The sequence below is a fragment of the Capra hircus genome, chromosome 25 (assembly GCF_001704415.2).
Source record: "Capra hircus breed San Clemente chromosome 25, ASM170441v1, whole genome shotgun sequence".
Taxonomy (NCBI): Eukaryota; Metazoa; Chordata; class Mammalia; order Artiodactyla; family Bovidae; genus Capra; species Capra hircus.
Genome location: NC_030832.1, coordinates 33,575,036 through 33,602,448, shown reverse-complemented (window position 1 = coordinate 33,602,448; position 27,413 = coordinate 33,575,036). Strand labels below are relative to the sequence as shown.

The 27,413-nt window shown below is 49.6% G+C and overlaps 1 protein-coding gene across 3 annotated transcripts; it reads left to right on the top strand.

Annotated features, from left to right (window-relative positions):
- Window positions 1-22,933, top strand: FKBP6 (FK506 binding protein 6). Of its 3 annotated transcripts, XM_018040070.1 has the most exons (9): window positions 1-121; window positions 344-461; window positions 766-855; window positions 2,040-2,242; window positions 3,716-3,835; window positions 9,045-9,239; window positions 9,363-9,472; window positions 10,899-10,991; window positions 22,463-22,933. In XM_018040070.1, the coding sequence occupies exons 1-8, from the start codon at window positions 65-67 to the stop codon at window positions 10,987-10,989; spliced, it is 984 nt and encodes a 327-aa protein (XP_017895559.1). In that variant the 5' UTR covers window positions 1-64; the 3' UTR covers window positions 10,990-10,991; window positions 22,463-22,933. The 3 variants fall into 3 exon arrangements, with proteins under 3 accessions (XP_017895559.1, XP_017895560.1, XP_017895561.1); XM_018040071.1 differs by lacking the exons at window positions 1-121; window positions 22,463-22,933 and adding an exon at window positions 183-245 and having other exon boundaries at window positions 10,899-10,993; XM_018040072.1 differs by lacking the exons at window positions 1-121; window positions 766-855; window positions 22,463-22,933 and adding an exon at window positions 184-245 and having other exon boundaries at window positions 10,899-10,993.

Genomic DNA, 27,413 nt, shown 5'->3' with positions numbered 1-27,413 from the left:
CGGTGTCCGCGCACGTGGTCTGGCGCACTCGCCACTGGCGGTTGGCGGCGGTTGGAGCCGAGCCATGAGCGTCTCCTCGAGGCCCTTGAACGGATTGTCACGGTTGGACGCGGAAGACCGGGTATAAAAGGGCGACCGCATCGCTGTGGGGCATAGGGCGGCGGGGCCTAGGGGCAGGCGGCACGGAAATGGGGGGCAGCGCCCGGAACCCGGGAGTCCTGCAAAGAGACGACTCCCCCAGACAGGTGAGGGCCCGGGCGCCGGGGAGTAGGGGTTGTTTGGAGCCGGCAGAGTCAGGGTGTCCATCCAGGGCTCTGAGGTGGTGTGTTTCATCCCCCATAAGTCTCCATACCAGCGCTTAAGTCAAAGGATGCTGGACATTTCCGGGGACCGAGGCGTGCTGAAGGATGTCATTCGAGAGGGAGCTGGAGAGCTGGTGACACCGGACGCCTCCGTGCTCGGTATGTTTGGCGGCCGGGCCCAGGTGCCCTCTGCCCTGGGAGGCTGGCGTGCCCAAGGGCTGGGTTTCAAGGAGTAAGTGAGGAAACCCATTACCCTTTGTGTGAGACAGCCGTGAACAGGGGCTCTGGGAGGCCATCAGCCCAGCTCTTGAGCCACACCGCCAAAGGGTAGGCATCTAAACGTTGAGCAAAACTTTTTTCAATCATGGGGTGGGGGGTAGGGGTCAAGTTCAAGGTACTTAACATTGTTTCTGGGTGACAAAGAGATTTGATATGGAGGCATGAGTGTCTTTTCTTTTCCTAGTGAAATATTCTGGATATCTGGAGCACATGGACAAGCCTTTTGATTCTAATTGCTTTAGGAAAACTCCTCGGCTCATGAAACTTGGAGAGGGTAAGTTCAGATGAAAGTGAAAGTGTTGGGGACTCAGTCCTGTCAGACTCTGTGACTTCTTGGACCGCCAGGTTCCTCCGTCCTTGGAATTCTCCAGGCAAGAGTACTGGAGTGGGTTGCCATTTCCTTCTCCAGGGGATCTTTCCCACCCAGGGACTGAACCCAAGTCTCCTTCATTGCAGGCAGATTCTTTGCCATCTGAGCCACCAGGTAGTCCAAGTTCAGATAAAGTGAAAGTGAAGTCGCTTAGTCGTGTCCGACTCTTTGCTACCCGTGGACTGTATGTAGCCCACCAAGCTCCTCCATCCATGGGATTCTCCAGGCAAGAATACTGGAGTGGGTTGCCATTTCCTTCTCCAGGGGATCTTCCCGACCCAGGGATCGAACCCAGGTCTCCCACATTGCAGGCAGATGCTTTAACCTCTGCACCACTAGGGAAGCCCTGATAAGGAAGTTCAGATAAGGAGCTGGAAAAAAGAAGTTGCTTGAGGGAACTGACAGAGGGTAGTGCCTGAGGACCGGAAAACTATCCAGGGCACTTGAGTCCGTTTTTCTGAGGCTGGGTTTTGCTAAACCAGCTGTGTTGTCTTCCACATTCTCCTCTGAGACCTAGATATTTGGGAGATGGCTTCCCTGACAGGGTTATCTTTGCATTTGTGGCGTAACCAGGCGTGCTACATATTTCTTTGTTTATTATGAAGACATTTGTTGAATGACTATTCCATAAGGCAGAGTGAAAAAAAAGGATGTACTCATATGGTTAGAAAGGCTGTGACCAGTGTTGTAGAGATTGACACACTCCAGACAACTAAGCTGGTGAAATCTGGGGGACGGTAAAATGTATAAGCAGTGTTTGGTGGGAATGCTTAATGAAGGCACAGTTCATTCCAGCTGGGAATCGTTCACCTCAGATGGGGTATTCAAATGAGCCCTAAAGTTTGAATAAGAGCTCGCTCAGAGTAGAAGCCGGGCGTGAGGGGGTAGGAGAACACATTGCGGGAAGAAGATGAACAAAGATGCCAAGGCCAGGACACTGCAGCAGCTGGAGGAGTCTGGGGGCGGGGTGAATTGGGACGACAACGCAGAAGGCTTGGGGATGCCTTTCGGAGAGATGTGGATGTGAAAGGGGAGGCAGTGAGGAGCAATGGGCCAGCTTCCACCGTGTTTTTTGTCACTTCTTCCAGATATTACACTGTGGGGCATGGAGCTGGGCCTTCTGAGCATGCGGAGAGGGGAGCTGGCCAGGTTCCTGTTCAAACCCACCTATGCCTACGGAACACTGGGCTGCCCTCCGCTGATCCCCCCAAACACCACCGTCTTGTTTGAGATCGAGTTGCTCGACTTCCTGGACTCTGCTGAGTCGGACAAGTTTTGTGCCCTCTCAGCCGTAAGTTCTGGAGCACAGATGTTAGCTCTTTGGTAGAGGAATGGGTTTGTGTTTCAGGTGATTATCCTACCCCACTGGTGATCGTCAGCCCCAGGGTCTGACCAAGGCCCCGGTGTGGAGAGGTGGAGGGGAGGAGTATCTTACCACTCGCTAGTGTGTGTCTGCCTGAGTGCTGCTGGCCCTGATGTGTGGGAACCTGTGCTCGGCCAGGGTTATGGACCAGCAGGTTGAGCTGCCCTTTGTCACCATTTGCCTACGTCTGCCTGAAAGACAGTATTCGCTTCTCAGTGCTGTTTGGGTTTCAGCAAGTTGAGCACTGGTAGCTCATAACTAGGCTGACTGTGTAATTTGTTGTCCAACCCAGGACTCTTGAGAGGGAAATTGCAAACGGATGGGATACGAGGACTCTGGGTGTAAACTGGGATGGATGGCCTCTGTCTTAACATAGCTTTAAAACTGCTTTTCCTCTGTAGCCTCACACAGAACTTACCCTGTACAGACGGGGCTTCTAATCGTCAGCAGTGATGGGTGCTCCTTGTCCTGCTGTCTCACTCTGGCTGTACACTTGGCCTTAGATGTCCACCCCGGGTTCACATGATGTCTCCCCGGCTAAACCATCACCACCGCAAGGGAGAGACTACCGTTTTCTCATATTTTCACAATACAGAGGTTCTTGCAGAAAACCTGGGTCCCACCTCTTGTGTGCTGATTTAGAATGTTTAGGGGTGGGGCTGGAGAAGGCGATGGCACCCCACTCTAGTACTCTTGTCTGGAAAATCCCATGGACAGAGGAGCCTGGTGGGCTGCAGTCCATGGGGTCGCTAAGAGTTGGATATGACTGAGCGACTTCACTTTCACTTTTCACTTTCATGCATTGGAGAAGGAAATGGCAGCCCACTCCAGTGTTCTTGCCTGGAGAATCCCAGGCACAGGGGAGCCTGATGGGCTGCCGTCTATGGGGTTGCACAAAGTTGGAGACGACTGAAGTGACTTAGCAGCAGCAGGGGTGGGGCCAGGATGTCTGTTTAAAAAGAGGCTCCACTGGTAATTCTGATGTGCACCCAGGGTAGAGCATCATGGTCGGAAAGACGAGCAGAGCTCTGGGCAGACCAGGACTGTCAAACACTCGCTGGATGAGTAGTTGTCATGAGACCTGCACTGTGTGCTTGGCAGGTTCCATCAGCTTCTAATTCTGTGCGAAACTGTTTCTTTAGGGAGCATCTCTGGGTAGGTCTAAACTAGTGGACCTCCTTTTGGCCCTCATCCGTAAAACAGCAGTAATGACATCTACCTGCTGTGGCTTCTGTTGGGATTCAGAGATGACTCCTACGCAGGCCCCTAGCCCCTCCTCGGCACAGCTGCGGCGGCAGAGGTCATGGTCTAAAGGAACAGACCTAACAGCTGTAGTGACATTGGCGCTGTGGCGGTGGGGCTTTCAGTTTCCTTGCTGACATCCTTGTCTTTGATCCTTAGGAGCAACAGAGTCAGTTTCCACTTCAGAAGGTCCTAAAGGTGGCAGCTACTGAACGAGAGTTTGGCAACTACCTTTTCCGCCAAAATCGTTTCTATGATGCCAAAGTGAGATATAAACGGGTAAGACTGCCTCAGAGTGTAAGTGTAGACCCTGGAAACTTCCTTCTTTAAGAGAGAGAGACTTTATCTCTGTCCCTTCTTCTCACCTACAACTGTTAAGAAAAATCTTAACCTAAAAATCCTCATGCCAGAGGGCTAAAAACTGGGAGAGGGGATGCAGGGTTTAGGGGAACCTGGTAATATTTTAGTATGGATGTGGTTTACATGAGTGTGTTCAGGTTGTGATCGTTCATCGAGCTCGATGCTTGCTTTTGTACTTGACTGTGTATTTCAATAAAATTTTTTTAAATTCTCTTTCTAGTTTTGGGTCGTCTACCAACTGACTTCTCTACCCCATTTGCCATGTTTATTTCCTGTCTCTTTGACAGTGGACATTCATCTGAATCTAATGCCATTCTTGCCAAGCTTCTGATTGTGATTTGGCTTCCTGTGGAGGTTCTGCTGACAGGAATCCGCTGTTTGCTTTGTAACGCGTTCACGAATATAATGAGTACTTTCTGTGTGCCCAACTTTGCCTCCTAGGCTATAGAGGCAAACAGGATAAAGTTTAGGGGCATTCCGATTTTTGTCTCATTTGCATAGCGAGCCTAAACATTCAGGATTTGCATTCAGCTGTAAACCACAAACTCCTGAAAATTTTTTTCAAAAACTAGTGATGTAATTTTTCTCACATAAGAAGGGAGGCACTTCAAGGCCAGCATAAACAGCTGTTCCACAAAGCCATCAGGGAACGTTCCAGAGGTCTCTCTGATCAGCTGCCCTTAAGCGTGTCTTTATTGTCTTTTTCCTTCTCAAGATGGTAGTTCAACCTGCAGCATCATGTGGTCATCTGGGCAGGAAGAAGGGAGGGAAGAAGAGTCTGGTGTGTGTATTCATAGTACAAGCTTTCCAGAATTCTCCTACCCTGACTTCTCATGATATCCTATGGTGAATGTCCATTTGCCCTTAGCTGTATGCAGATAGGAAGCTGGAAAGTATGGTTTAATTACTATGTTGCTGCTTTGAATGAAATGGAGGCTCTATTGGAAGAGGAGGGAAATATTTCTTCTTTTTCTCTCTCTTAGCATAATAGCCTCTAGGTCCATTTGTTCGTCACAGATGGTGAGGTTTTGTTCCATCTTATATGAGCTAAATAATATTCCATTATGTATATATACCACATCTTTAAATATTCATCTGTTGCTGGGCTCCTGGGTGGTGGTGGTCAGTCACTAAGTGGTTTCTGACTGTTAGCGACCCCATGGACTGCAGCACGCCAGGCCTCGCTGTCCATCATCAACTCCCAGAATTTGCTCAAACTCATGTCCATTGAATTGGTGATGCCGTCCAACCATCTCATCCTCTGTCATCTCCTTCTCTTCCCTGCGCTCAATCTTTCCCAGCATCACGATCTTTTCCAGTGAGTCGCCTCTGGCTACTGTAAATAATGCTTCAGTCAACATAGGGTGTATATATCTTTTCAAATTAGTGTTTTTGTTTCCTTTGGACAAATACCCAGGAGTGGAATGCTGGATCATATAGTAATTGTGTGTTTAACTTTTTGAGTAACCATACTGTTTTCCATAGTGGCTGCATCAATTTATATTCTTGCCAACAGTGCCCAGGGTTTTCTTTTCTCCACGATCTTGCCAGCTCCTGGCTATTTGTTGTCTTTTTGATGATAGCCATTCTGGCAGGTGTGAGGTGATACCTTATTGTGGTTTGATTTGCATTTCCCTGATGACTGGTGGTGGTGAGTATCTTTTCATGTGCTTCCTGGCTGTATATATATCTTCTTTGGAAAAATGTCTATTTGGGTCCTCTGCTTATCTTTCAATCAGTTGTTTATTAATGTTAAGTTGTGTGAGTTCTTTGTATATGTTGGATAATAACGTCTCACTGGATATATTGTTTTGCAGATACCTTCTCCCATTCATTGGTGGCTTTTTCTTCTTGTTGATAGTTTCCTCTGCTATGCTTTTTAATTTGATGTAGTTCGATTTGTTTATTTTTGCTTTTGTTTCCTCAGCCTGAAGAGACATACCCAAAAAAGTATTCCAGACGTGGGTGTCAGAGAGCATGCTGTCTGTGTTCTCTTCTAAAAGTTTCTTGGTTTCAGGCCTTACATTTTAAGGCTTTCCCTGGTGGCTCAGATGGAAAAGAATCTGCCTGCAGTGGGGAGAGACCTGGGTTTGACTCCTGGGTTAGGAACATCCCCTGGTGGAGGAGGGCATGGCAACCCACTCCAGTATTCTTGCCTGGAGAATCCCCATGGACAGAGGAGCCTGGTGGGCTATAGTTCTTGGGGCTGCAAAGAGTTAGACACGATTGAGCATAGCACACAGCCTGCGTTTTAAATCTTGAAATTGTGTGTGGTCTGAGTAAGTAGTCCAGTTTGGTTCTTTTGTCTGTAGCTGTCCAGTTTTCCCAGAGCCATTTATTGCTTACTGTTGTTGAGATATAATTCACGTAGCATAAAATTCACACTTTTAAGTGTACAGTTCAGTAATTCTTAGTTTATTCACAAGGTTGTGCAGCCATTACCACTACTGAATTCCAGAACACTCCATCACCCCAAAAAGAAACCTGTTAGCAGTTACCATTCCCTCCTGCTAAGTAGCTTCAGTCATGTCCGACTCTGTGCAACCCTAGAGACAGCAGCCCACCAAGGCTGCCCCGTCCCTAGGATTCTCCAGGCAAGAACACTGGAGTGGGTTGCCATTTCCTTCTTCAACCGTTCCCTCCTACACCCCCGATAATCCCTGTTTTACTCTTTCTATGGATTTGCTTATCTGGGATATTATGTGTAAATGGAATTATGAAGCATGTGATCCTTTGTGTTTGGCTTCTTTCAGGAAGCAAAATGCTTTCAGAGTTTATCTAGGTTGTAGTATGTATTAGCAGTTTATTCCTTTTAAAAATTTTATTTTTTAAATTGTAAAATTTGCCAAACATAAGTTTTACCATTTTAAGCACTTTTAGGTATATAACCCCGTGGCATTAAGTACGTTCAGAATGTTGTGCAACCATTGCCACTGCCTGTTCCAGAACTTTTTCATCATCTCAAACAGAAGTTCTTTATCCAGTAAACAGTAACTCCCACTTCTCCTGCCCCCAGCTTCTGGCAACCTCTATTCTGCTTTCTGTCTCTGTGAGTCTATCTGTTGCGGGTACTCATGTGAGTGGAGTAATAGCGGCATTTACCCTGTCCTGGCTCCTGTCACTCAGCGTGATGTTTCCGGGTCATCCATGCTGCAGCGTGAGTTAGTACCTTATTCCTTCCTATAGATGAATAACATACTCTGTCGTGCGGCTCTTATTGGGGCTTCCCTGCTGGCTCAGACAGTAAAGACTCTGCCTGCAATGTTGGAGACCCGGGTTTGATCTCTGGGTCAGAAATTGCTTTTCCTTGGAGAAAGGAATGGCTTCCCACTCCGGTATTCTTGCCTGGAGAATTCCGTGGCCAGAGGGGCCTGGCAGCCTGAGCCTGTCGGCTGTAGCCACGGGGATCTTGCTGCCTCTTGTTTATGTTCATCAGTTGGTGGGCATTTGGGTTGTTTCCACTTTATGGCTATGGTGAATAATGTTTCTAAGAACATTTGTTCACCAGTTTTTGTGCATAGACTGATGTTTTCAGTTCTTTGGGGTACATAGCTAGGAGCGCAATTGCTGGGTCATATGGTGAACCTGTTTAACTTTTTGAAGTACTGCCAAGTTGTTTTCCGTGGTGGCTACAACTTTTCACATTCCCACCAACAATACAAGGCTCCCAGTTACTCCACATCCTCACCAACACTTACCTTCCATTTTTTATCCTAGTGGGTATCCTAGTGGGTATAAAGTAGTATGTCATTGTGATTTTGCGTTTCCGTGATAACTAATGATGTGTTGGGTGTCTTTTCATATACTTATTAGCTATTGGTGTGTCTTCCTAGGAGAAATGTTTATTCAAATCCTGTGCCCATTTTAAATTTGATTGTCTTTATTGTTGAGTTGTAAAAGTTCTTTATTCTGGATACTAAACCCTTATCAAATGTGATTTGGAAATATTTTCTCCTATTCTGTGGTTGTTATTTTACTTTTGTACATTCCTGAAAAGGAAAAGATGTCTTTTTATTTCAAAAGTCAAAATAAATTATCTGAAGGCATGGACAATGACAGCAGTAAACCATTCTATGTTGTCGACCGAAACCGGTGACTGCCTGTTATAATGATCTTTCTTAAACATCATTCAGCCTTCAGTCATTTTGTTCTTTCACTTTTTTGATAGTGTCCTTTGAAGCACAAAAGCTTTTAATTTTGATAAAGTCCCGGTAATTTATTCTTTAGCTGTTTGTGCTTTCAGTGTCAGAATTCATCTAAGACTACAAAGGTTTACACTCATGTTTTCCTCTAAGAGTCTTTCTTACAGTTAAGCTCTTAGGTTTAGGTCTGTGGTCCATTTTGATTAATTGTATGTTGTCTGAGGTAGGAGTCAACTTCATCCTCTTGCTTGCTGACATCCGTTTATCACAGCACCATCTGCTGAAAGGCTACTCTTTCTCCGTTGAGTGGTGTTGGCACCTTGTTAATAATCAGTTGATTCTAGATGTACATAGGTTTGTTCCTGGATTCTCCATCTGCCTTGTTGGTTCTGTTCCATTGATCTATGTGTCTGTCTGTATGGGGACCACACTGGCTTGGTAGTAAGCTCTGAAATTAGAGAGTGTGAGTCTTTCAACTTTGATCTCTCTCTGACCACCCTGCCTTCACCGCGCCTTTTTTAAGTGTTAGGATCCCATGAATTTCCATATGAATTTTCAGATCAGCTTGACCATTTTTGCAAAAAAGGCAGTTGAAATTTTGGCAGTGGTTGAATTGAAAATGTAGAATAATTTGGGCACTATTGCCATCTTAACAGAATTAGGTGTTTTAATCTGTGAACATGAACTGTCTTTCCCTTTACTGAGATCTTGAATTTCAACAACGTTTTATAGTTTTCAGTCTATAAGTGTTGCACTTTAAATTTATTGCCACTTATTTTATTCTTTTTGGTACTATTATAAATGGAGTTGTTTTCTTAATTTCCTGTTTGAATTGTTGTTAAAGAAATACAGCTAACACATATATTGATTTTGTGTCTTGCAACTTTGTGAGCTCATTTTTTAGCTCTGATTGTGTGTGTGTATTCTTAGGGTTTGCTGTACATAAGACCACCTTCTCTCGACCACCTGTCTCTTCCTTTCCGCAGGCCTTGTTGCTCCTCCACCGGCGAACAGCGGCCCCTGAAGAGCAGCACTTGGTGGAGACTGCTAAGCTGCTTGTTTTCCTCAACCTGTCCTTTACTTACCTGAAGCTGGAGCGCCCCACCATGGCCCTGCGCTATGGAGAGCAGGCTCTGATCATTGACCAAAAGAATGCCAAGGCCCTCTTCCGCTGTGGACAGGTGAGCGGGAGGGCAGGGACCTGGGATGGAATGCTCGAGGAACGGCCGCAGGGCGGCGGTCAACTGTGTTACTGCCGCAGGGCTCTTTCCTAAAGTGTGCTTGTAACGTTGTCCTTTGAGCAGGCTTGTCTCCTTATGACTGAGTACCAGAAGGCCCGGGATTTTCTAGTCCGAGCCCAGAGGGAGCAGCCCTTCAATCACGACATCAATAACGAGCTGAAGAAACTGGCCAGGTGAGACCACTGTTTGCAGGAGTACAATCAGAGAAAGAAATGTGTGGTGTATCTGCCGCTCTGGCCTGTTCACTTCAGTAAAGAACTGTTTGATGTTGCCAAGCCCATGTTAGGAGGCAGCGCCCCCTAGAGCTGGCTTTAGGAAGTGCTCAGCGCTCTAAACCCGCAGCTCTGGAGAGGGGGTGGAGGCGTAAGACAGACCTCCAAACCACACACGTCTGGACCATTGCCCACCTCCCTGTCCTCCTTACCAGGCAATACCCTAAAGAGGTGGCCAGTGTGATTTTTAGAAAGGGCAGCATTCTTCAGATATTCTTCCCTGCCAGCTGAGAACCTCTGTTCTCAACTGACTGCAGGAAGATGTCTTAAAGATGCTGATTTGATCTGAAATGGCTCTTTCCAGTCTGAGGCATTCCCTAGGATGACTCTCTTGTTACCCAGGTGATACCGATACCAGTATTTCAGTAATGTAACTTTTTCTGATGGTGGAAGCTACATATTCATTGTAGAAAACTTTGAAAATTTCAACATAATTCCATCGCCTCATAACCACTTTTTTTTTTTAAGGTGGTCTTTTGTTTCTCTTTATCGGTGAGGTTTCTCTACTTATGTTAACATTTTTAAACGTTTAATCCAGATTGCTGGTTAAAGCTTTCTTTTTTAAAAAGTACGTGTCTATTTCTGGCTGTGCTGGGCCTTTGTTGCTGCGAGCAGGCCTTCTCTCGTCGCAGCGAGCGGGGGCTGCTCGCTAGTTGCAGTCCGGGGTCGTCTTGGCGGTGGCTTCTCTTGTTGAAGAGCACAGGCTGCCGGTGTGCAGGCTTCAGCAGCTGTGACCCACGGGTGTAGCTGCCCTGAGGCGTGAAGGGATTGAATCGTGTCCCTTGCACTGCAAGGCGGATTCTTAAGCTCTGGACTGTCAAGGAAGCCCTAAAGCTTTTTTGACATTAAAAAAAAAAAGCACAAGGTGTGTGTACCTCCTACTTGGGTCCAACTATTTGCATTTCAGGCCTTGAAGACTTACAGAAATTTCCTTTCTAGTGTTTATAAATATCCTGATAAGAAAGGTATAAAAATTTTGCAATCTGACCATTTTTTAGCAGGAAAACCCCAAGATAAATGAGAGATCTCTGAGTATGAGGTGTTGCTCAGCTGGACGCAGCTGACAGCCTCTCTGACAGTGGCTCCCAGCCTTCGAGGCTGCTGTCTTTGCAGATGGTGGGCTTTTTGTCCAAGGGTTTCCTGAACAGCCCTCTGGGGAGCCCCCCCATTTCCCCCTCTTCCAGCATTGTTTCCACCCCCTCCTGATTGGGTTTGAGGCCTGCTGAAGTTGCGGTGTTTCTGGCCCTGAGTGGAGAATTCTAGCCGCCAGGTGTCACTTGCCATAGCTGCTGCACGTCTCTTAACTACTGGGTATTTCTCCCTGCAGTTATTACAGGGACTACATGGACAAAGAGAGAGAAATGTGTCACCGGATGTTTGCTCCTGGTGACAATGGCTCTACAGTAGGAGAAAACTAAAGGTAAGCTGACACACAAAAAGCTTCAGGATGAACCCATCATCAGGTGAAAATACCGTTAACTCAAAAATGCATTTACTACGTCCTCCCGGAACAGTGTGGTTTAGCCTCACCAGTCTTAAATGAGTTCCTTTTTAAAAATAATTTTACGTATGGATTTCTAGCTGTCCTGGGTCCTGGTTGCCACGTGGACTCTCCTTTAGCTGTGGGAGCGGGGGCCACCCTATAGTTGTGGTATGTGGTCTTCTCAGTGCGGAGCACGGCTTCTAGGGAGCATGTCTTTGGCAGCTACAGCCTGTGGGCTCAGTAGCTGTGGCCCCTGGGCTCCAGAGCACTGGCTCAACAGTCGTGGCACACATGCTCGTCTGCTCCACGGCATGTGGGATCTTCCTGGACCAGGGATCGAACTGGTGTCTCCTGCATTGGCAGGCAGATTCTTTACCCCTGGACCATCAGGGAAGCAAGCTCCAGCCTCGCCAGTCTAAATCACTCTCAGAAACACTGACGTTAGGCTACAGTTGGGCCAAATCAATCCACAGAAAACCTGTTTTATAAGTGTTGACTGGTAATTTATTGAACACTGTACTGACAGCAAGCCAGAATGGTTGTCTGGGTTCAGAATGCTGCCAGGCTATCGGTTGTTTACCCTCATGATCACTGGACTGATGGGAGCTCTAGCTCACTGCCCTGCATCGTGAGAGCCCATGGGGCTGTGTGCTGCCAAGCCGGGAAAAGATCTGAATTCAGAATTTCATGTATAAACATCACTGCTGAATGAGTATCGAATTTGCACCATCATATGGTAGAGAAGTTGTGAATCAGGTTGTCGTAAGCCAGGGGCCATCTGCTGTCTGGGTGAGAAGGTGGGCTGTTCTCCTTGGTCCCCAAATGACAAATGCTGCCCACTGGAAAGAGAGGAGCCCTCCCTCCTGGAGCCGTGGGCCGCTGTGGTGCAGAGGCAGGCCCGTGCTGTGGGCCTTCTTGAAGGGTCACGGAAGACTTGGAAGGTCCATCCAGGGCTCGGGCTAGATTCATAGGTCTGAGAAGGGTCCGTCTAGTCAAGGCTATGGTTTTTCTAGTGGTCATGTATGCATGTGAGAGTTGGACCGTGAAGAAGGCTGAGCACCGAAGAATTGATGCTTTTGAACTGTGGTGTTGGATAAGACTCTTGAGAGTCCCTTGGACTGCAAGGAGATCCAACCGGTCCATTCTGAAGGAGATCAGCCCTGGGATTTCTTTGGAAGGAATGATGCTAAAGCTGAAGCTCCAGTACTTTGGCCACCTGATGCTAAGAGTTGATTCACTGGAAAAGACTCTGATGCTGGGAGGGATTTGGGGCAGGAGGAGAAGGGGACGACAGAGGATGAGATGGCTGGATGGCATCACGGACTTGATGGACGTGAGTCTGAGTGAACTCCGGGAGTTGGTGATGGACAGGGAGGCCTGGCGTGCTGCGATTCATGTTGTTGCAAAGAGTTGGACAAGACTGAGCGACTGAACTGAAGCCTAAACGTGAAAGCAGAAATGTTTCATGGCTTTTATTCATCTCCTTCACAGTAGTGAGGCTGTCCTTATGGTTATTAATGTGATGGTTTATCTGGGCAATGAAGATGATGCTTTATCTGGTTTTTCCCCCAAACCTGAAAGCCTCCAACCTTACCTTCCATTGAACACATTGTTAATGATGATTGATCCAGATGTCGAGGGTGGGGATGGTTGGTGACCGCTAAGGTTCCACTTACTCCAAGAACTAGAGACGGAAGGTGCTGGGGCAGCAGGGGGCGGACCCCCGGTCCTTCAGCAAACACACCCCACCGGGGGTTACACACCGGGTTCTGGTTTCTCCAGGACTGCATGATGTAACTCTATTGTCTGGTTTACTGTTATTTCAGAAAATTAATGGAAACAAAATCACCTGCCTTAAACACCTGCTTGGCTTGAGTAGATAGCTCTGCTCTCCTAAGAGAAGTCAAACGAGAGACAAGAAAACAGCTGCCGAACGGGCTCATGGTGATAAATCTCTTCTTTGTTTCCTGCTCTGTCTCTCTACAAAAGAGGCCTGAGAGAAGGAGGCAGTGAAAAGGCCCATTCAGTCCAGAGTTTTCTCACGAGTGATCCGTACGCTCTTGTCTCTGCTCCATCAGAAACAGACAGTTGGTGTCACACGCCAGCGTCACTGTCACCACTGACCATGACCCTGTGACCCTGGCCTCCAGGCCTTGTGGGGACACCGGTGTGTTCACAGCTCTCCTGAGCTATGAGCCAGATGACCATTGGTGTCCGGCAGAAATGGAGGTCCAGTGGCTTTTCACCATGACATTTTGGACCATGAGCTGGCAGGCCCTTCTGCTTAATGAACATCCTGTTTCTCCCAGGTGTGTCCTAGGAACAAGGCCTTGGAAACCCAACAGGACAGTTTCCTCTCTGTTGTCCTCACCTCCCACCTCTCTGCGTCCAGGAGACATTTTTTAGCTGCTGATTCCGAGATGGCTTCTGGGGTGTCCCAAAGTCTCGAGTCCGTCTGTATCACCAGCAGATTCCCACTGCCACTGAGATTGTAACACGTTTTAACTTTTGTGTCATCCATGGTTTCTCGGCTCCCCTTTTTTGTATTGTATTGTACTCGTACCTGGTTAGTCACTTCAGAAATCTAGCTTTTTATCAATAGATCATGTCACCAACCTAGTTTTAACTAACTAGGATCATTTAAAATCCATTGTCTTCCAGGCTGTTAGAAGCTACTGACTTTTCTCCGTCTTGTCTTCTGAAATGTTTGTTTCTTCTGATGGAACAAGAGTGCCCTCAATTATATTCTCTAAGCCTCTGGTGATAGTAAACTTAGTTTTTTGACATCAGTGGGCCATGTCTCTTTCACCTTTGTATTTTCTAGCATCTGGAACCATGCCTAGCATGGGATTGGCACTCAGTAAAGGGTGGCTGGATCAAGTATGAATTAGCCGAAACACCAGCCTCACCTCCTTGAATCCTTGCCTTCCCAGCTGACTCCCGTACTGGCTCTCAGGATTCATGTTCTTGCCGATAGCAGAAACCCGTCCTTAACAGTGTTCACTGCAGAAGAGGTTTGCTGAGGGGACCCTGGGGGAGCCTACGGGATTTGGGGAGACACTGAGCACTCAGAACTCGGCTGGTAGAGATGGAGGGCCTTGGGGAGTCCATCCTTCCTCGCTGCCTCCTCTCCTGCCCTGAGGAGGCCCAGGCGTCCGTTCCCACAGCCTTTCTATACAGAGGGGAATTCCTAACCCACCCTGCCCTCCTCTGAGCCAGTGCAGCTCCAGTTTGAAAAATCTCTAAGCAGGACTCTGGCTGGGTTTGGAGGGTGTGGAGTCCCAATTATTATGTCATTTCATCCACAAGGATTTCCCTGCGTATCTCTCAAAGATAAGGGTCACTCTTAAAATTTTCTTTCATTCTCTGAAATGCTTGTCTGTCTGCTCATTTGCTTTTGTTTTTCTCTTTTCCATGTTGCAGACTTTCCACAAATGGTTGGTGTTTCTTGGCTGCTTATTCACATTTAAGAATGAAACAGTAAGAAAATTTGACCAGGGGCTCTGTTTACCTGGGCAGGTCTTCTCAACTCATCCTTCTTAATTTAAGGCTGAATAGATGGGTGCCAACCGAAATGCTTTGAGATCCTTAAATACCACAGGGAGGAGCTTTGCACTGGGCTCCAACTCCTACACTAGCCTATAAATTCTGTATTAATCTGCATATCCTCAATTTCTAGTGAGGCTGAACACCTGGCATATTTATTGGGCCGTATATTCTTTGTGCATATTTCCTGTTGCTGTCCTTTGCTCACTCTTGGGCGTTTTCTTTATTGGTTTGTAAGAACCCTTTTCATGTGATGGCTGTTTACTAAATGTCTGTTATGCACGTTCACATAGTTTCTTCTGGTTGTTTTGAGTATTTATACATTTCTGTGTGTGGCTGCTTTCTGTGTGGTCTCTGGAATCCACCCTGTGCTCACACGTGGCCTGTGGGAGTAAGCAGAGGTCTGTCATGAGGGAGCAGGAGAGCTCAGGGTGTGACAGGCTTGCTGATAGCTCTTCTTGGAGTCTGAGCATCAGTCTGTGTCCACAGTGCTTTGTAATGTCCATAAGCCCATTTAATCTTCCCATCATATTTTGAGGGAGAAATTATGCCTATTTTACAGATCGGGGGGAGGAATAAAGCTCAGAAAATCAGACCCTTTCTCTGTGAAGGTCTTTGTGTGTGTGTAAACAACTGTGACCATTTTCATTTGATTTGAAATGTAAACCCCCAGATGCTGTCTGAGGCTTTGAATACATTCAACTTCTCTCTCTAGCTGGGGCGTTATCACTGATTGCTCAGGGATTTTTTTAATTCCTTTCTTAGGTGTTTAGGAATTTCCTCCCTCTTCTCTGCTCTCCATACTCAAGAGAAGCTGAAGCCTTTGGGCTACAGAATTAAGAAGATTGAGCCATGTTGCTTGGCCAGCCTCAGGGAAAGAATATCCTTACAGATTTTTTGAAAGTGTTTTCTGGAAAGTCAGAGCAGCTCCCAAGAGGCTCAGGTAGAAATAAAGGCTAATAATAAGCTCCTGTAGTTGAGGTTCTAGCGTTCCTTTAGTCCTGGTTCAGAGAGTGTCGGCCAGAGTGAGCCCTGGAGCTGCAGGCTCCACAGAGCTCAGTGCCGAGGCTCGGGGGTCCTCTGGGGTCAGGGGTTCCCGTGTTCCAAAATAGCCTTCCTGTGTCCGACCTGTACTGGTCACTTGCCAGGAAACCCTAGGAGCAGATCATCATCCCTCACAGTGTGTGACCAGATACAGATGAGAATCTGCTTGATCCTGTTCTTCCCAAACGGATTAAGGAGAAACTCAAATCCACTGTAGAGTCTATAAAGGTATTTCATGCCTCCAATTAGACGTGTCTGAGTCCTGAATAAATAGTAACTTGCTTCAGTGTATTTTTGTGATTTTATACGTTGTCAGTTCTGACTGACTTTCCCTGGATCTCCACTTCTCTTACTCCTCCCAACAGAGGTGTGTTTTCCGGGGAGTAACTGGGCATCCATCCTCTTGTTGGATGAGGGCCATGCCATTTTCCAGGCAGACTGTTAGATAGTCCCTTGATCTTTAGGAAATCTGTGACGTGCCTTTTCCTCCAGCTCAGGAGGTTTCTGACGCCATCCCTTTGTCGTGTGCCTGTAAATACTCCACTTGGGTTGGCACCTTTTGATGTGCCGCTTCCTGGGAAATGTTTCCACTGGTAGTTTCTTCGGCCCCTTCACCTCTCTTCACAGCCCCTTTTGGCAGCCGCTGTTGTTGCTGTTGTTCAGTTGCCAGGTCATGCCTAACTCTTCGTGACCCCTGGACTGCCCATGGCAGCCTTCCACGTCTCTCACCATCTCCAGAGTTTGCCCAGGTTCATTCATGTCCATCAAGTCAGTGATGCCATCCAACCGTCTCATCATCTGTCGCCCTCTTTTTCTGCCTTCAGTCTTTCCCAACATCAGGGTCTTTTCCAGTGAGTCAGTTGTTCTCATCAGGTGGCCATAGTATTGGAGCTTTAGCATCAGTTCTTTCAAAGAGTATGCAGGGTTGATTTCCTTAAGACTGACTGGTTTGATCTTGCTTTCCAAGGAGCTCTCAAGAGTCCTGACAGCATAGCAGGCCCTGAGCCCCACTGCCGACTGAGGTTTACTTCTGGGCTCTTTGTGAGTGAGGTGTCAACGAAGGCTAGTTAGTTAAATTCAGGAGATAGACCAGGGTCCTTTTTCTAGTCTTCAAATCAGTGATTACTGACGTGCCCTTACCTTTCCATAGGGGGCTGAAACATGGAAAATCTGGATTCTCAGACTTAGCTTGTTTTCTGCGACATCAGCCGAGTCATTGAACCCCTCTGGGCTGCAATCTTGCCGTTCGTACAATGCAGCGATCAGATCTTTAAGATCTCTCTGTACCTCCTTCGTTCCCGTCAGATGTTGGCTCAGTCTGTTTTTAATTTCTTGGATTCATAATTACCTAATTACGAATAAGCCGTGTCTCTAGGCCTGTGTAACCCAGGCCCTGACTTAGATGAGTAAGGATACAGGCATAGAGTGAAAGAAGCAAGCATCAGTAGTCAGGAATGAACATGAAGTCACCCAGGAGGAGGTGTAGAGAGAGGAGGGACCCTGGGAGCACAGCATGGAACCAAGAGGACAGGCTGGGAGCCCGGGGGACGAGTTGGGAGGGTTAGCTGGGAAGGCTCTGGTGGGCTTCAAGGAGCCACGCACGAGCCCCTGAGTAGTTGCGTGTCCTGCACAGAGACAAGTGACAGCTGCTGTCAGCTTCACAGCGGGGTCTCTGACACCAGGAGAGGCAGAAACAAAAACAGGACAAAAGAAACCCTCCAGGGGGTGAATTTCACAGAGGAGTGACCAGCTGCGTCATGCCCGCCAACACAAAGGACAAAGACTGGGAAATGGCTCAGTCATTCATCCCAGTGTGGAGTGGGGGGCATGCAGGCAAAACCACACGCCTGCCCCCACCCCCCCCCACCCACCCCACCCCCCCCCCCGCACTGAGAGCAGGAAGTGCAAGGCAAGGAGCAAGCCTATGCTGCTGGCCCAGCCTCCTCAAACCCTGGTTGGTGGGCCCCTCCCCAGGGGCTCGACTCAGCAGCTTGGCTGGGGCCCCAGACTAGCTGTTTGTCACGAACTTCCAGGTGCTGTGGGTCAGCTGGTCCGTGGAGCACAGTAAGGTAGACTGCTTTCTCAAGACATCCTCGTGAGAAGAGGAAAGGACCGGGTGCAGGGCGGTTAGAAACCCAACACGGTGGATAACGCAAGCCTTGCTTGGAAACGGGTGGCCGGTGGCGGCACTTCTGACCCCGTCTGTCATGTATCTTGCTGTCTTCCCCTCCATGCTGTGGCAGCTGATGGCCGTGAGCGCTGACAGGTGTCATCGGAGGAAGTGTGCTGAGTCCCCAGGTCAGGGCAGAGGCCCGGGCGCGCTCGGGTTCAGTTTACACCTAGAAAGGCTAGGCTTCAGGGGACCACTCAGCTCGATGCGTGTTTCCAGCAGGAAGGGAGCACTCCGTGATGCCTGCCTCCCACCAGTGCTGAGAAGTAGAGGTAGTTGGGTGGAGGTGCGGACCAGGGATGCCGAGGGGACTACAGCAGGAGGAGTCCGTGTGGAGCTGGCCACCAGCGGCCAGGCCAAGGTGGGGACAGGCAGATGAGGAGGGCCCGGCAGTGAGGGCTGGCTTTGCGCAGCGGTGGCGGGAGGAGGGGCAGGAGGGGGACCGCGAGGCCAGAGGGCACAGCCAACTGGCGGCGTGGCCAAACATCACATCGTGGAGTACGTTAGGGGCTCGGGCGTCTGGGAAAGTTTTTCTCAGTTGGATGTTCGAGATACCCAGACCAGCTTATTCTGATTGAGGGATGCATTTTGAGTTAGAGAAGTAGTTGAGCGGATTCAGGGAGGGTCCAGGAGTCTTCACCTTCTTGTGCATTACCTGGGACTTGAAGAGGGATCTACAGCTTTCACCAGTTTTTCAAAGGCTGTATGACACCCAAGAGGGGAAGATCCATTGTTCTAGAGGTTTCTCAAGACACTGTTCACGTCTGCCCGCTCACTGTGGCTCACAGGCTCTAGACCAGGGCTGTGGACGGGCAGGGCTGGTTCACGACGCCGTGGGAACTCCTTTTATCCACCTGGCCCTGGGCCCTTTACCCTAGGGTTTCAGACAGAGACACCCCAGGCTCCACAGCCTCTGGCTCCAGGTCCCAGGATTACACCACTTCCCTGTCTTCTCGTTAGGTTCTCACACCCTTCTCTGATTACTGCCCACTATTCTGTGCAGCTACTGTGGACACTGATCATATCATTGCTGGAGTTTCTATTTCACAGTGACTGTGCCTTTTCCCCAGGCCTGGGGTTCACTCTCCTCAGAAGCAGCTTGTTTAGTATTAATATATTCAGCTGGAGTCTGCCCTCCTGGACCTTTGTCTATGTTCCCTGCCCGAGTCTGACTTCTGTCTTTGTAGGTCTCCTGGCTGATCTTTGCTTAAGCCCCAGGTACATGACGGCTTTCTCTCTGCCGTTTGCACCTTAGTATTCAATGAGTATTGGATTTTCAAAATGAAATGTGAACTTTTTTATTTTGATGCATTTTCGTTCATGCTTAAGCGTCCCTTTTTATTAGTTTCAAATTGAAAATTCTGTTCACTGAACTTCACAAGCCCCAGTATCTGATCTTGGACATTCTCCTTGCCCATCTGCACCCTCAGGTGCACGTTTGTGCTGTGTAAATGTTGAACACAGGGCTTATTTCTACAGTCAGTCCATGGGACACAGACTGGATTGAGTTTTTGTTTTCATTGATGATTATTAAACTTTTTATTATGGATATTTTCAGACCTATTCAGATTTAGAAAGAATAGCATGACAGTGTGGTTATCAGCATTCTGCTGTTCCGTTTCTTCTACCATCCTCCCGCCCTGTAACTTTTTGTCAGTATTTTAATTTAAATTATAAAAATGCTATGTGCTTATGGTTTTAACCCAGAAGGTGGAGAATAAAAGCTCCCTGTCCCCAAACCCTGTTTTCTAGAGGTAACCACTGACGTTTCTTATGTGTCCTTCCCAAAGCATTTCTGTGAATATTCAGGATTATGGGTGTCTGTGTAATCTTGCACACAAATAGAAGTATACATTTCGTACCATAATGCAGTTTGGGTGTTTTCTAGGTTAGCATACAAAGAGCTGCCTCAGTTTAAGAAAACAACTCAGCGGCATTCCATCCTACAAGGGAATCCTCATCTTCCTAGCAGTGATTGATAGGCAAACAGACAGATGACATGGTTATCCCCTCAGCTGAGTTTTCTATGATGTTTGTTTAAATGTCATGTCACTGGGTGATACATGTGTAACTTCAACTGATCCAGGAGTCACTAGCTCTCAAGCTTCTATACCAGCTTATATCCCCTTTGGTGCTGTTGAGATTCCATTATTTGGCTTTGCCATCGTTAGTATTGTTAGATGCCTTAATCTTTGCCAGTTTGGCACATCTAAAATGAGATCTTGTTATTAGTATTGCCATGTCCATGATCAGGCATCTTTTCAGATGTTCAAGTATCCTTTCTATAAATTGCCTGTTTCTCTTTCTGAGTTTTTCAGGTTTGGGGGGTTTTGTTTTTTTTGTTTTTTGTTTTTTTTTTTTTGATAGTAAAATGTCGGTTGCTTCCCTGGATACTCTAGGCATACGATCGTCATTCAAGTAATGGTAACTTTGTCCTCTGTTTCCCACCTTCTCTTATTCAGAGCCCGTCTCCCCCTGTGGGCTGAGCACTTCCAGAATAGTGTTAGATGGTGGTGACGGACGGCTCAGCACCACATCTTGCGTGACCATGGTGGGTGGACCTGTTGCTGCTATACTGCTCAGCATGATCCAGGCTTTCAGTGAAGATACAGTCTTCTTTCTGTCATGCTAAGGAAATGCTTTTATACTCAAGTTTCTGTCAGGAACGATTGTTATCAAATGCCTTCCTGTCACAAAGATAAGCTTTTTTTAACCTTTGGCCTCTTATTGTGGTTTATAATGTTGAATCTTTGCAGTAGGGATAGAAATATTGTGCATTTTTAGTTGGTTGCTTTGGGAGAGGACTGAGTGCCTTTAACACAAAAGAGCATATTCCTTCCCTAAGCAGACACAGTCATGGGACATTCTGTAATGAAAGACCTGTAAGCTGAGTAGGAGAATTGGAGGCAAAAAGAAGCTGCATTTGCTCTTCGTAGGTTAATAGGAGTCCTCGGTTTTCCTTGGGTTGCATGATGAGCGCTGGCACAGGCGAAGGGGCTGCTCTCCCGACTGGTTCTTCAGCCCCGCAGTCTCTTCCACAGAGCAGCCAGACTCATCCCTAAAAAGGCAGTTCCCTGCTCAGAAGCTCCAGTGACCTCCACTGGGGAGAGTGAGCCTGAAGCCCTCTCAGTGCCTCTGTGGCCCGCGTGACAGGCCCCCTTGCTGGCTTTCTTCCTTGTGCTCACTCCACTTTGCCCACACAGACCTGGTACCTGTCACGCTCTCCAGTCATGGTCTTGACTCTGGGCCTTTGCACTGACCTTCCTCCAAGCGGGAAAGCCCTTCTGACTGTTCAGAGCTCGGTCTACTTAAATGTCGCCTCCTTGGAGAGGTCTTTCCGGTTACTTTATGTTAAATAACAACTGACGTCCTTCTGTGTCCCCATAGCCTGATGATTTTTCTTCACAGTAGTTATGTGTTTTGGTTTATCTCTTTATCCCACTGAAGAACGTCCCAGGAGGTGTGTCAGTTGCATTTCACTGGTGCCATGTTTTTCTGTAATGTACTATAAAGGGCAGCCAAGCAGGCTTAGCCAGCAGAGTGCCACAGCACTTAGAGGCACAGAAAAGCACTCTTCCTGGTAGATTTAAATGAGCAGCAAGATGGACATCCTCAGAAAGCACTGGCCTCCTCTCCTGTCTGCACTGGCCCACCTGCTTCTTCCCAGGGCTTGGGTTGAGGGGACTGTCTCAGGCAGGTGTCTCTCCCCCACCCTGAAGCTGCTGTTCAGCAAGACGGCAATGAAGGATGTGTTCTTGACTCTGACCCCCGCCCCTCAGCCCTGGTCACCCACATGCGCCAGGGCCCCAGGCTGGGCCGGCGTGTCAGCCAGCGCCCACCCCTGTGTCCCAGCGTTTCCCACGGCTCTGGGCCCAGCTGGGGAGGCAGTGGCTGCAGAGCCCTCAGTGGGTTGTCCCGCCAGCTTTCGTTGTGTTCCCACCTTCAGTCGAGGTCGTACTGGTCTTGCGACAGCTCAGTGAAGTATATCCTGTAGGAGTGTTTGACAGGTGAGGAAGCAAGGGGTACAGCTGGCCCAGGGTCATAGAGCCAGAAATAGTGGAACCGGGAGCCCACTTGGACCCCCCGGCTCTGGGTAGACTACCACACCGGGTCCCTGCCGTCAGCGCCCGAGTTACCAGCCTTCGTGGCGAAGCCAGCTATCCTGTGGAACTTCCGGGTGAGGCCTGCCCAGGCGTTTTGTCTGGTTACATCCCTAGTGGTCAGTGCCGCCCATGTGTCCCCCTGAAAGCAGCCGCTTGTATGTTTGGCCCTTTGGGAGTGCTTTTGACATCCTCGAGTGGTTGAGGATGTGTAGCCCTTGTGGAACAATCGAGATGGACCAATGAGGAGAGCTCTGCCCACACTCAGGAGTTAGTCATCTCTTTGGGGGCTTCATCTGAACAGTAAAATTGAACTAGATGGTCTCAGGGGCCCTTATGTTCTGATTTTCTGAGGTGATGTTCTTGAAGTTTCAAAGCCACCTTATTGACAGGTCACCATTTCCCAGGACCCACCCCTTAGGGCCCTTGCCCCCTAGGGGCATCTGTCTGTCCCTGGTTCCTGTCTGGACTCAGACCCGGAACTGGCTCTGGCGCCCTCTGGGACAGCTGAGTCCACTGTGTTTCTAACTGCTGTGTTTGATTCCTAGATTTTGCAGCTAATAACAAGCAAGAGAAGCTGCCTGGAGTTCTCCATCATTATGGGAGGTGGGCAGAGCGCTTTCCGGAAGGATCTCCTCGGGGCAGACTGTGTGCACGACCTGCTTGGAAGAGGGGCTGAGTTTCTGCAGTCCAAGGCCACGGCCCCGTCTTGACTGACGCTGCTGGAGTGTTTTCACAGCTGCTGCTTTCTGTTTCACGTCTTCACGCAGAGGAGGTGAAAGGGCAGCTGCTGATGAGTAGGACAAAGCTATTTTTAAGGCAATTGCTTGTTTTTCCAAATAGAATTAGTCCTTGGCTTTTCCCCAGTCCCAGCCCCCTTCCTGCTGCTCTCGTCCCTGGGTGAATACAAATAGGGATTGCTTTGTGTATTTTGTAGGGCTCTTAGCTTTGAAAAGGGAGAATTATGTTACAGATGTTTTTTTGTTGTAAGTAAATAAAACACTTCCTTGTCTTTGCAAGATCCAGTGTAACTTGTGTTGAGTAGAGGGACAGCTGTTCACTGAGATCAGTTGGGCCAGTGAGAGTGCGGGTTGGGTTTGTTCTCTGGAGCCACAGCAGTTCTTTGTGACCTGAGGGTAAATGCGTGTGCCTTTGCATTGGGGTTCCCTTGAAATCTGCTCCCTTCTATGGGGAGCTGTTTCAAGAGAGTTAATTGGAAACCTGGGAGCCAGCCAGTCCTCCGGCACTGTTGTGGACGGTGAGTCTTGCAAAAATGTGTGTGTGTTGAGGTGTTACAAAGCCAGCCTCCCCGCGGTGTCTTGGACAGTGTGGTGCTGGGTGGTGATAGCTGCCACCTGAGGGTCCGCCCGGGGCCCTCACCTCATTGCTGCTGCTCATTCTTGGTACGAGTCTGGGAGGTGAGCAATGGCCCTGCCCTGACCAGGAAGGAACAAACTGGCCTCGAGGGACTCTGACACTGCCCCAGGGCTCTTCCGAGTCAGGGCCGCTTCTCCCCATCATGGGACAGCGGGGCTGGTTTGGACAGGCCTCTGGCTCCCAAAGGGCTTGGCCGTCCCCACCCAGCCCTGGTGCTCGGTCCTCCTCTGTGAGCCTTGCTCTCCCCACCCGACCCTCACCGTCTCATTCAGAGCCATGGCCTGAGCCCAGGGAGGAAGGTCTGGGCCTGGGTCACGCGGTGAGGGCCGAGCTGGAGTGCTCCTAACTGAGAGGGCGGCCTGTCCTGCCACATGCTCAGAGATCTCCCCGCTCCCCACGCCCGCAGGCTGGTTGCTGTCTTCTGAACAGGGTCTGAGGGCTTTTCCGTTAGAGACAAGGCCCAGAGCCCTGGCTGACTTTTACTGAGCAAACTGGGCGATAGGTGGCGACATAACCCGCTCTATGCTTCCTGTCGAGCCCTGCGGCCCACAGAAACCGCGGCCCACCTGCCTGGGCTGCTGCAGGTGCCCCAGCCTGGGCGGGGTGGTGACCTTTGGGACGGCTCTCTGCCTCTCTCTCTCTTGCCCGAGCTGCTTCACCCAGCCCAGCTGTTCAGAGACTGGTCTGTGCTGGGCATTGCCTTCGTTCCTGGGCCCCTGCCTTTCTTTCAAGAGGAAAAGATGTCGAGTGTGGTTAGTTCTCAGCCTAGAAGGAGAGGTTCTGCAGGCCGGTGAGTTGTGACAAGGGAGCCTAAGGGACCCGCTCCAGCCAGCCAGGAGCGCAGCAGGGGCTGCAGCCCTGAGGGGACCCGCGTGCCCGTCTGAGAAAAGACGTCTTTGCATTTATGTCATGTGGGCAGACAGATGGCATGGGGCCAGCAGAGTGTGTGTGTGTGTTGGCTGAGAAATCAGACCCTCCTGTAGGCCTTGGGGAGCCCGGCAGGCCCCTCCCCAGGTGACCAGCACCCCAAAGATGCCTGTTCTCTCTGGATCTCAGGAGCCAGGCTGGGCTCTTGGCTGCTGCTCTCTTGACCTCGTTAAGCTCACCTTGACCTCTCTGATGCTTTGGTCAACCCAGTCACGATGAATGACCTAATAATGATGAGTAGTCGCACTTAATCCAGAGCATCAGTTGAGCAGAAATGTGTGTGTGTGTGTGTGTGTGTGCAGATAGATAATAATGCAATATGATATAGTGTACTAAGCCAAAAATGTTTTTCTTACAAATGTGGTTTTCTTCACAGCCCTTCAGACTAAAAGTGCAGCTGCCTGTGGGGAAGGACCTGAGTCAGATCTCCACGTCCCCCTCAGCCCCCTATACCAGCCCCCTCCCAGCAGCACACCCTCACTGATGCTCAGAAGAGGGAGGAACACCCTTCTAGGGAGAACAGTCGGACCCAGAAAATCCACCAACCAAAAGGGGAATTGACTTGGGTGGGAATGGCGGGGCTTCAAGGCTGCTCTTTGAGAAATGTCAGGAAACAAGAACAGTACCAGGAGACAGGTTCCAGACAGACGGCCAGTTTGGAAAAGGTGGATTCTAGAGAAAGGTCACAGGCCCCAGAGAGAGCCCTGCACTTAGTCCTGCTTGGCGACGCAGTGTCTGTGCAGTGACCGAGCTGGGTGCTCTCGGGAAGCCCAAGCAACCGGAATCCAAGTTCCCAGCGCGAGACCTGAGCTGGTTTCTGAGAACCTCCGGAGGAGAGCTGTGAGATGGGTAAGTGGGTGGAGATGCGCTAGAGTCATCATCGCCTGGAGGAGGCTTGCCTGACTCCCAGTCCCGCTGCCGGGGCTTGTGCTGGAGGGACTCCCGCGGGACTCCCGAGATCCTTGGCACAAAGATGTGAAAGTCGTGTCCCTCAGGCTGCTCCCCCTACCCCGGGCCTGAGCCAGACCCTCGGGGCTGCTGCCCACCCTCCTCCTGCTCAGCTTTATCCCCTGCCTCCTGAGTGTCCCTTGTGTCAACCCCTTGTGCTCCGTGTCTCTGCCCTGCCTGGGTCAGAGGTCATGGCTTCTCACCTTGCTCACTGGACACCCTTCCCCCGGCTTCCAGTCCTAGTCTCCAGACCTCCTCCACCTGCTTGCCGTGTCCTGCTCCAGCTTAAATGCTTCAGTAGCTCCCAGTACCCTTTGAGATAAAGTTCAAACTCCCTAATTTAGCACAGGAGGCCTGGCCTGCCTCCAGCCACTCCCTGCCAGGCACCCTGCCTTCCGGCCAGGCTGCCACCTGCAGTTCCTCAGTGTTCACAGCGACCCACATTGTGCCCCACTGTGTGTTGCTGTCAGATCAGACCGCATTTCGACTCCTTTTCCAAAGCTTAAGACAGCATCCTGAGTGGAAGCCGCCACGGCTCACAAGGAGGCAGGGCGTGTGCCCCAGCAAACCGATGGTCGGCCCAACAATCATGGGAAATGGGCCATTCAGCATAAGAGGAAACTTCTCTGCCCCTCGTCTGTTAAAATCACAAACCTTCCTCTCTTCTTGGTATTAAAATACTTCTCATATTTTAAAAAATTTTAATTTTTTTATACAAGAAACAAGATAGTTATATGCATAAACCTGGAGCGAGAGAAAAAAAAGGCTACCTCCTCCAGGCAGCCTTCCCTGACCACCTAGATGGACATACCTGCCTCCAAGGTACCCAAACCCTTGGTTCCCAACACCCCACAGTAACCAGATGGTCTGACCTGACTTCCCCAAGGTTTTGAGCTTCCAGGGCAGGGATGGGAGGTCACCTGACTGTGGTCCTCCATTCCCCAGCACAGAGAAATAAGATCCTCGCTTTGTAGAAGGAATAAATGGAGCTCACTTAGGACCTATGTTCACATACGTCATGAAATCATTATGGACAAGTCAGAAAGTTAATGCAGGATAGGTCTGCCTGGGCTGGCTGTATTGAGGAGTCTAGTTCAAGGACCCTTGATGGGAAAAAAATAAACCCAGGTCAGACAAAAGACTGGACTCGTATGAGCCATAGGGGACGGTGACTGCTAAAGAGGGCAGGGCAAGCACAGGTGAGGGCCGCGGGACCCTGGACCTCCTGGCACATCTGCAGGCTGCAGGTTTAGAGATGGTTACCCACCCAGAGAAGGGCCGAGGGCACACAGACTCCTTCACAACAGGCCTGCATTCCTCCGAGGTGGCTGCGAAAGCCAAGTAGGATGGCATGTTCCGTGTCAGAAAAGCCCTAGGCGCCGACAGCACACAGCAGCTAGTTGGCTGGAAATGCGGTGAGGGTTTCCCACTCGGTTGTGAATAGTTGTTGGAAAATGTGCGGTTGACAGGGAGAACTAGAGGCCGTGACACTGTCAGCCCCTCTTCTCCTGGCCTGACCCGGGTCAGTCGTCCCCACCCAAGAGATGGAGTGACTCCCCAGCCCAAGGGTCACCCCCAGGGCACCCTCGACCTTGTGCCCCTTGCTAGGGCAGGCACGCCCCCATCTCAGCTTCTCCCGAACCCCCGGCCAGGCCCACTTGCCCCACCCTGCTCGGCCACACTTGGAGTATAAGGCAGACTCCCAGGTGGGCTGACCCCTGCCTGGCCACAGCCGATAGCTGCCCGCCATCAATAGCACAGTGTCCCCGGCACACAAAGAGCCTTACTCAGGCTCCGTGGAGTGGCTGTGAAAATCACTGAGGTGCAGTTCCAACCTCAGAATTACTCAGCAGCCCTTTCCTGCGTCACTGGTTCCTTTCTGGATTCCGTGAGGGGGCCTGTCCTAACCTTGCCCTTGATTCTCAGGGCCCCTCTTCCCTTCCATGCACCCCCTTCTCCGCTCTCCAGGCCCAGTCACCTGGCCTCTTCCTCCACAGAGCCAATAAACGTCACTGGGCATGAAATAAGGTGCCCCTTTCCCCTCACCCCTCCTTCTGCATCTTTGCCCACCTCACCTCCTCCCCAGGGTCTTCAGGGCAGGAGCGGCGAGTGGGGGAAATGCCCACCCCTAGCCCCTCTCTATGCCATTGATCCTGGCCCCAGTGGTTCATCAACCATCCTCTGTCTGTGAAACACAGGCTTCTCTCTTTCTGCCTCCAGACATGGCCCAGCCACTCCTTCCTAATA

What these genes read in the sequence shown, in the direction of transcription:
- FKBP6 (XM_018040070.1), top strand. Translation starts at nt 65, where the DNA reads ATGAGCGTCTCCTCGAGGCCCTTGAACGGATTGTCACGGTTGGACGCG. An exon ending in GCTCATGAAACTTGGAGAGG is followed by an intron (nt 856 to 2,039) that starts GTAAGTTCAGAT and finishes CACTTCTTCCAG; the next exon opens with ATATTACACTGTGGGGCATG. An exon ending in CCAAAGTGAGATATAAACGG is followed by an intron (nt 3,836 to 9,044) that starts GTAAGACTGCCT and finishes TCCTTTCCGCAG; the next exon opens with GCCTTGTTGCTCCTCCACCG.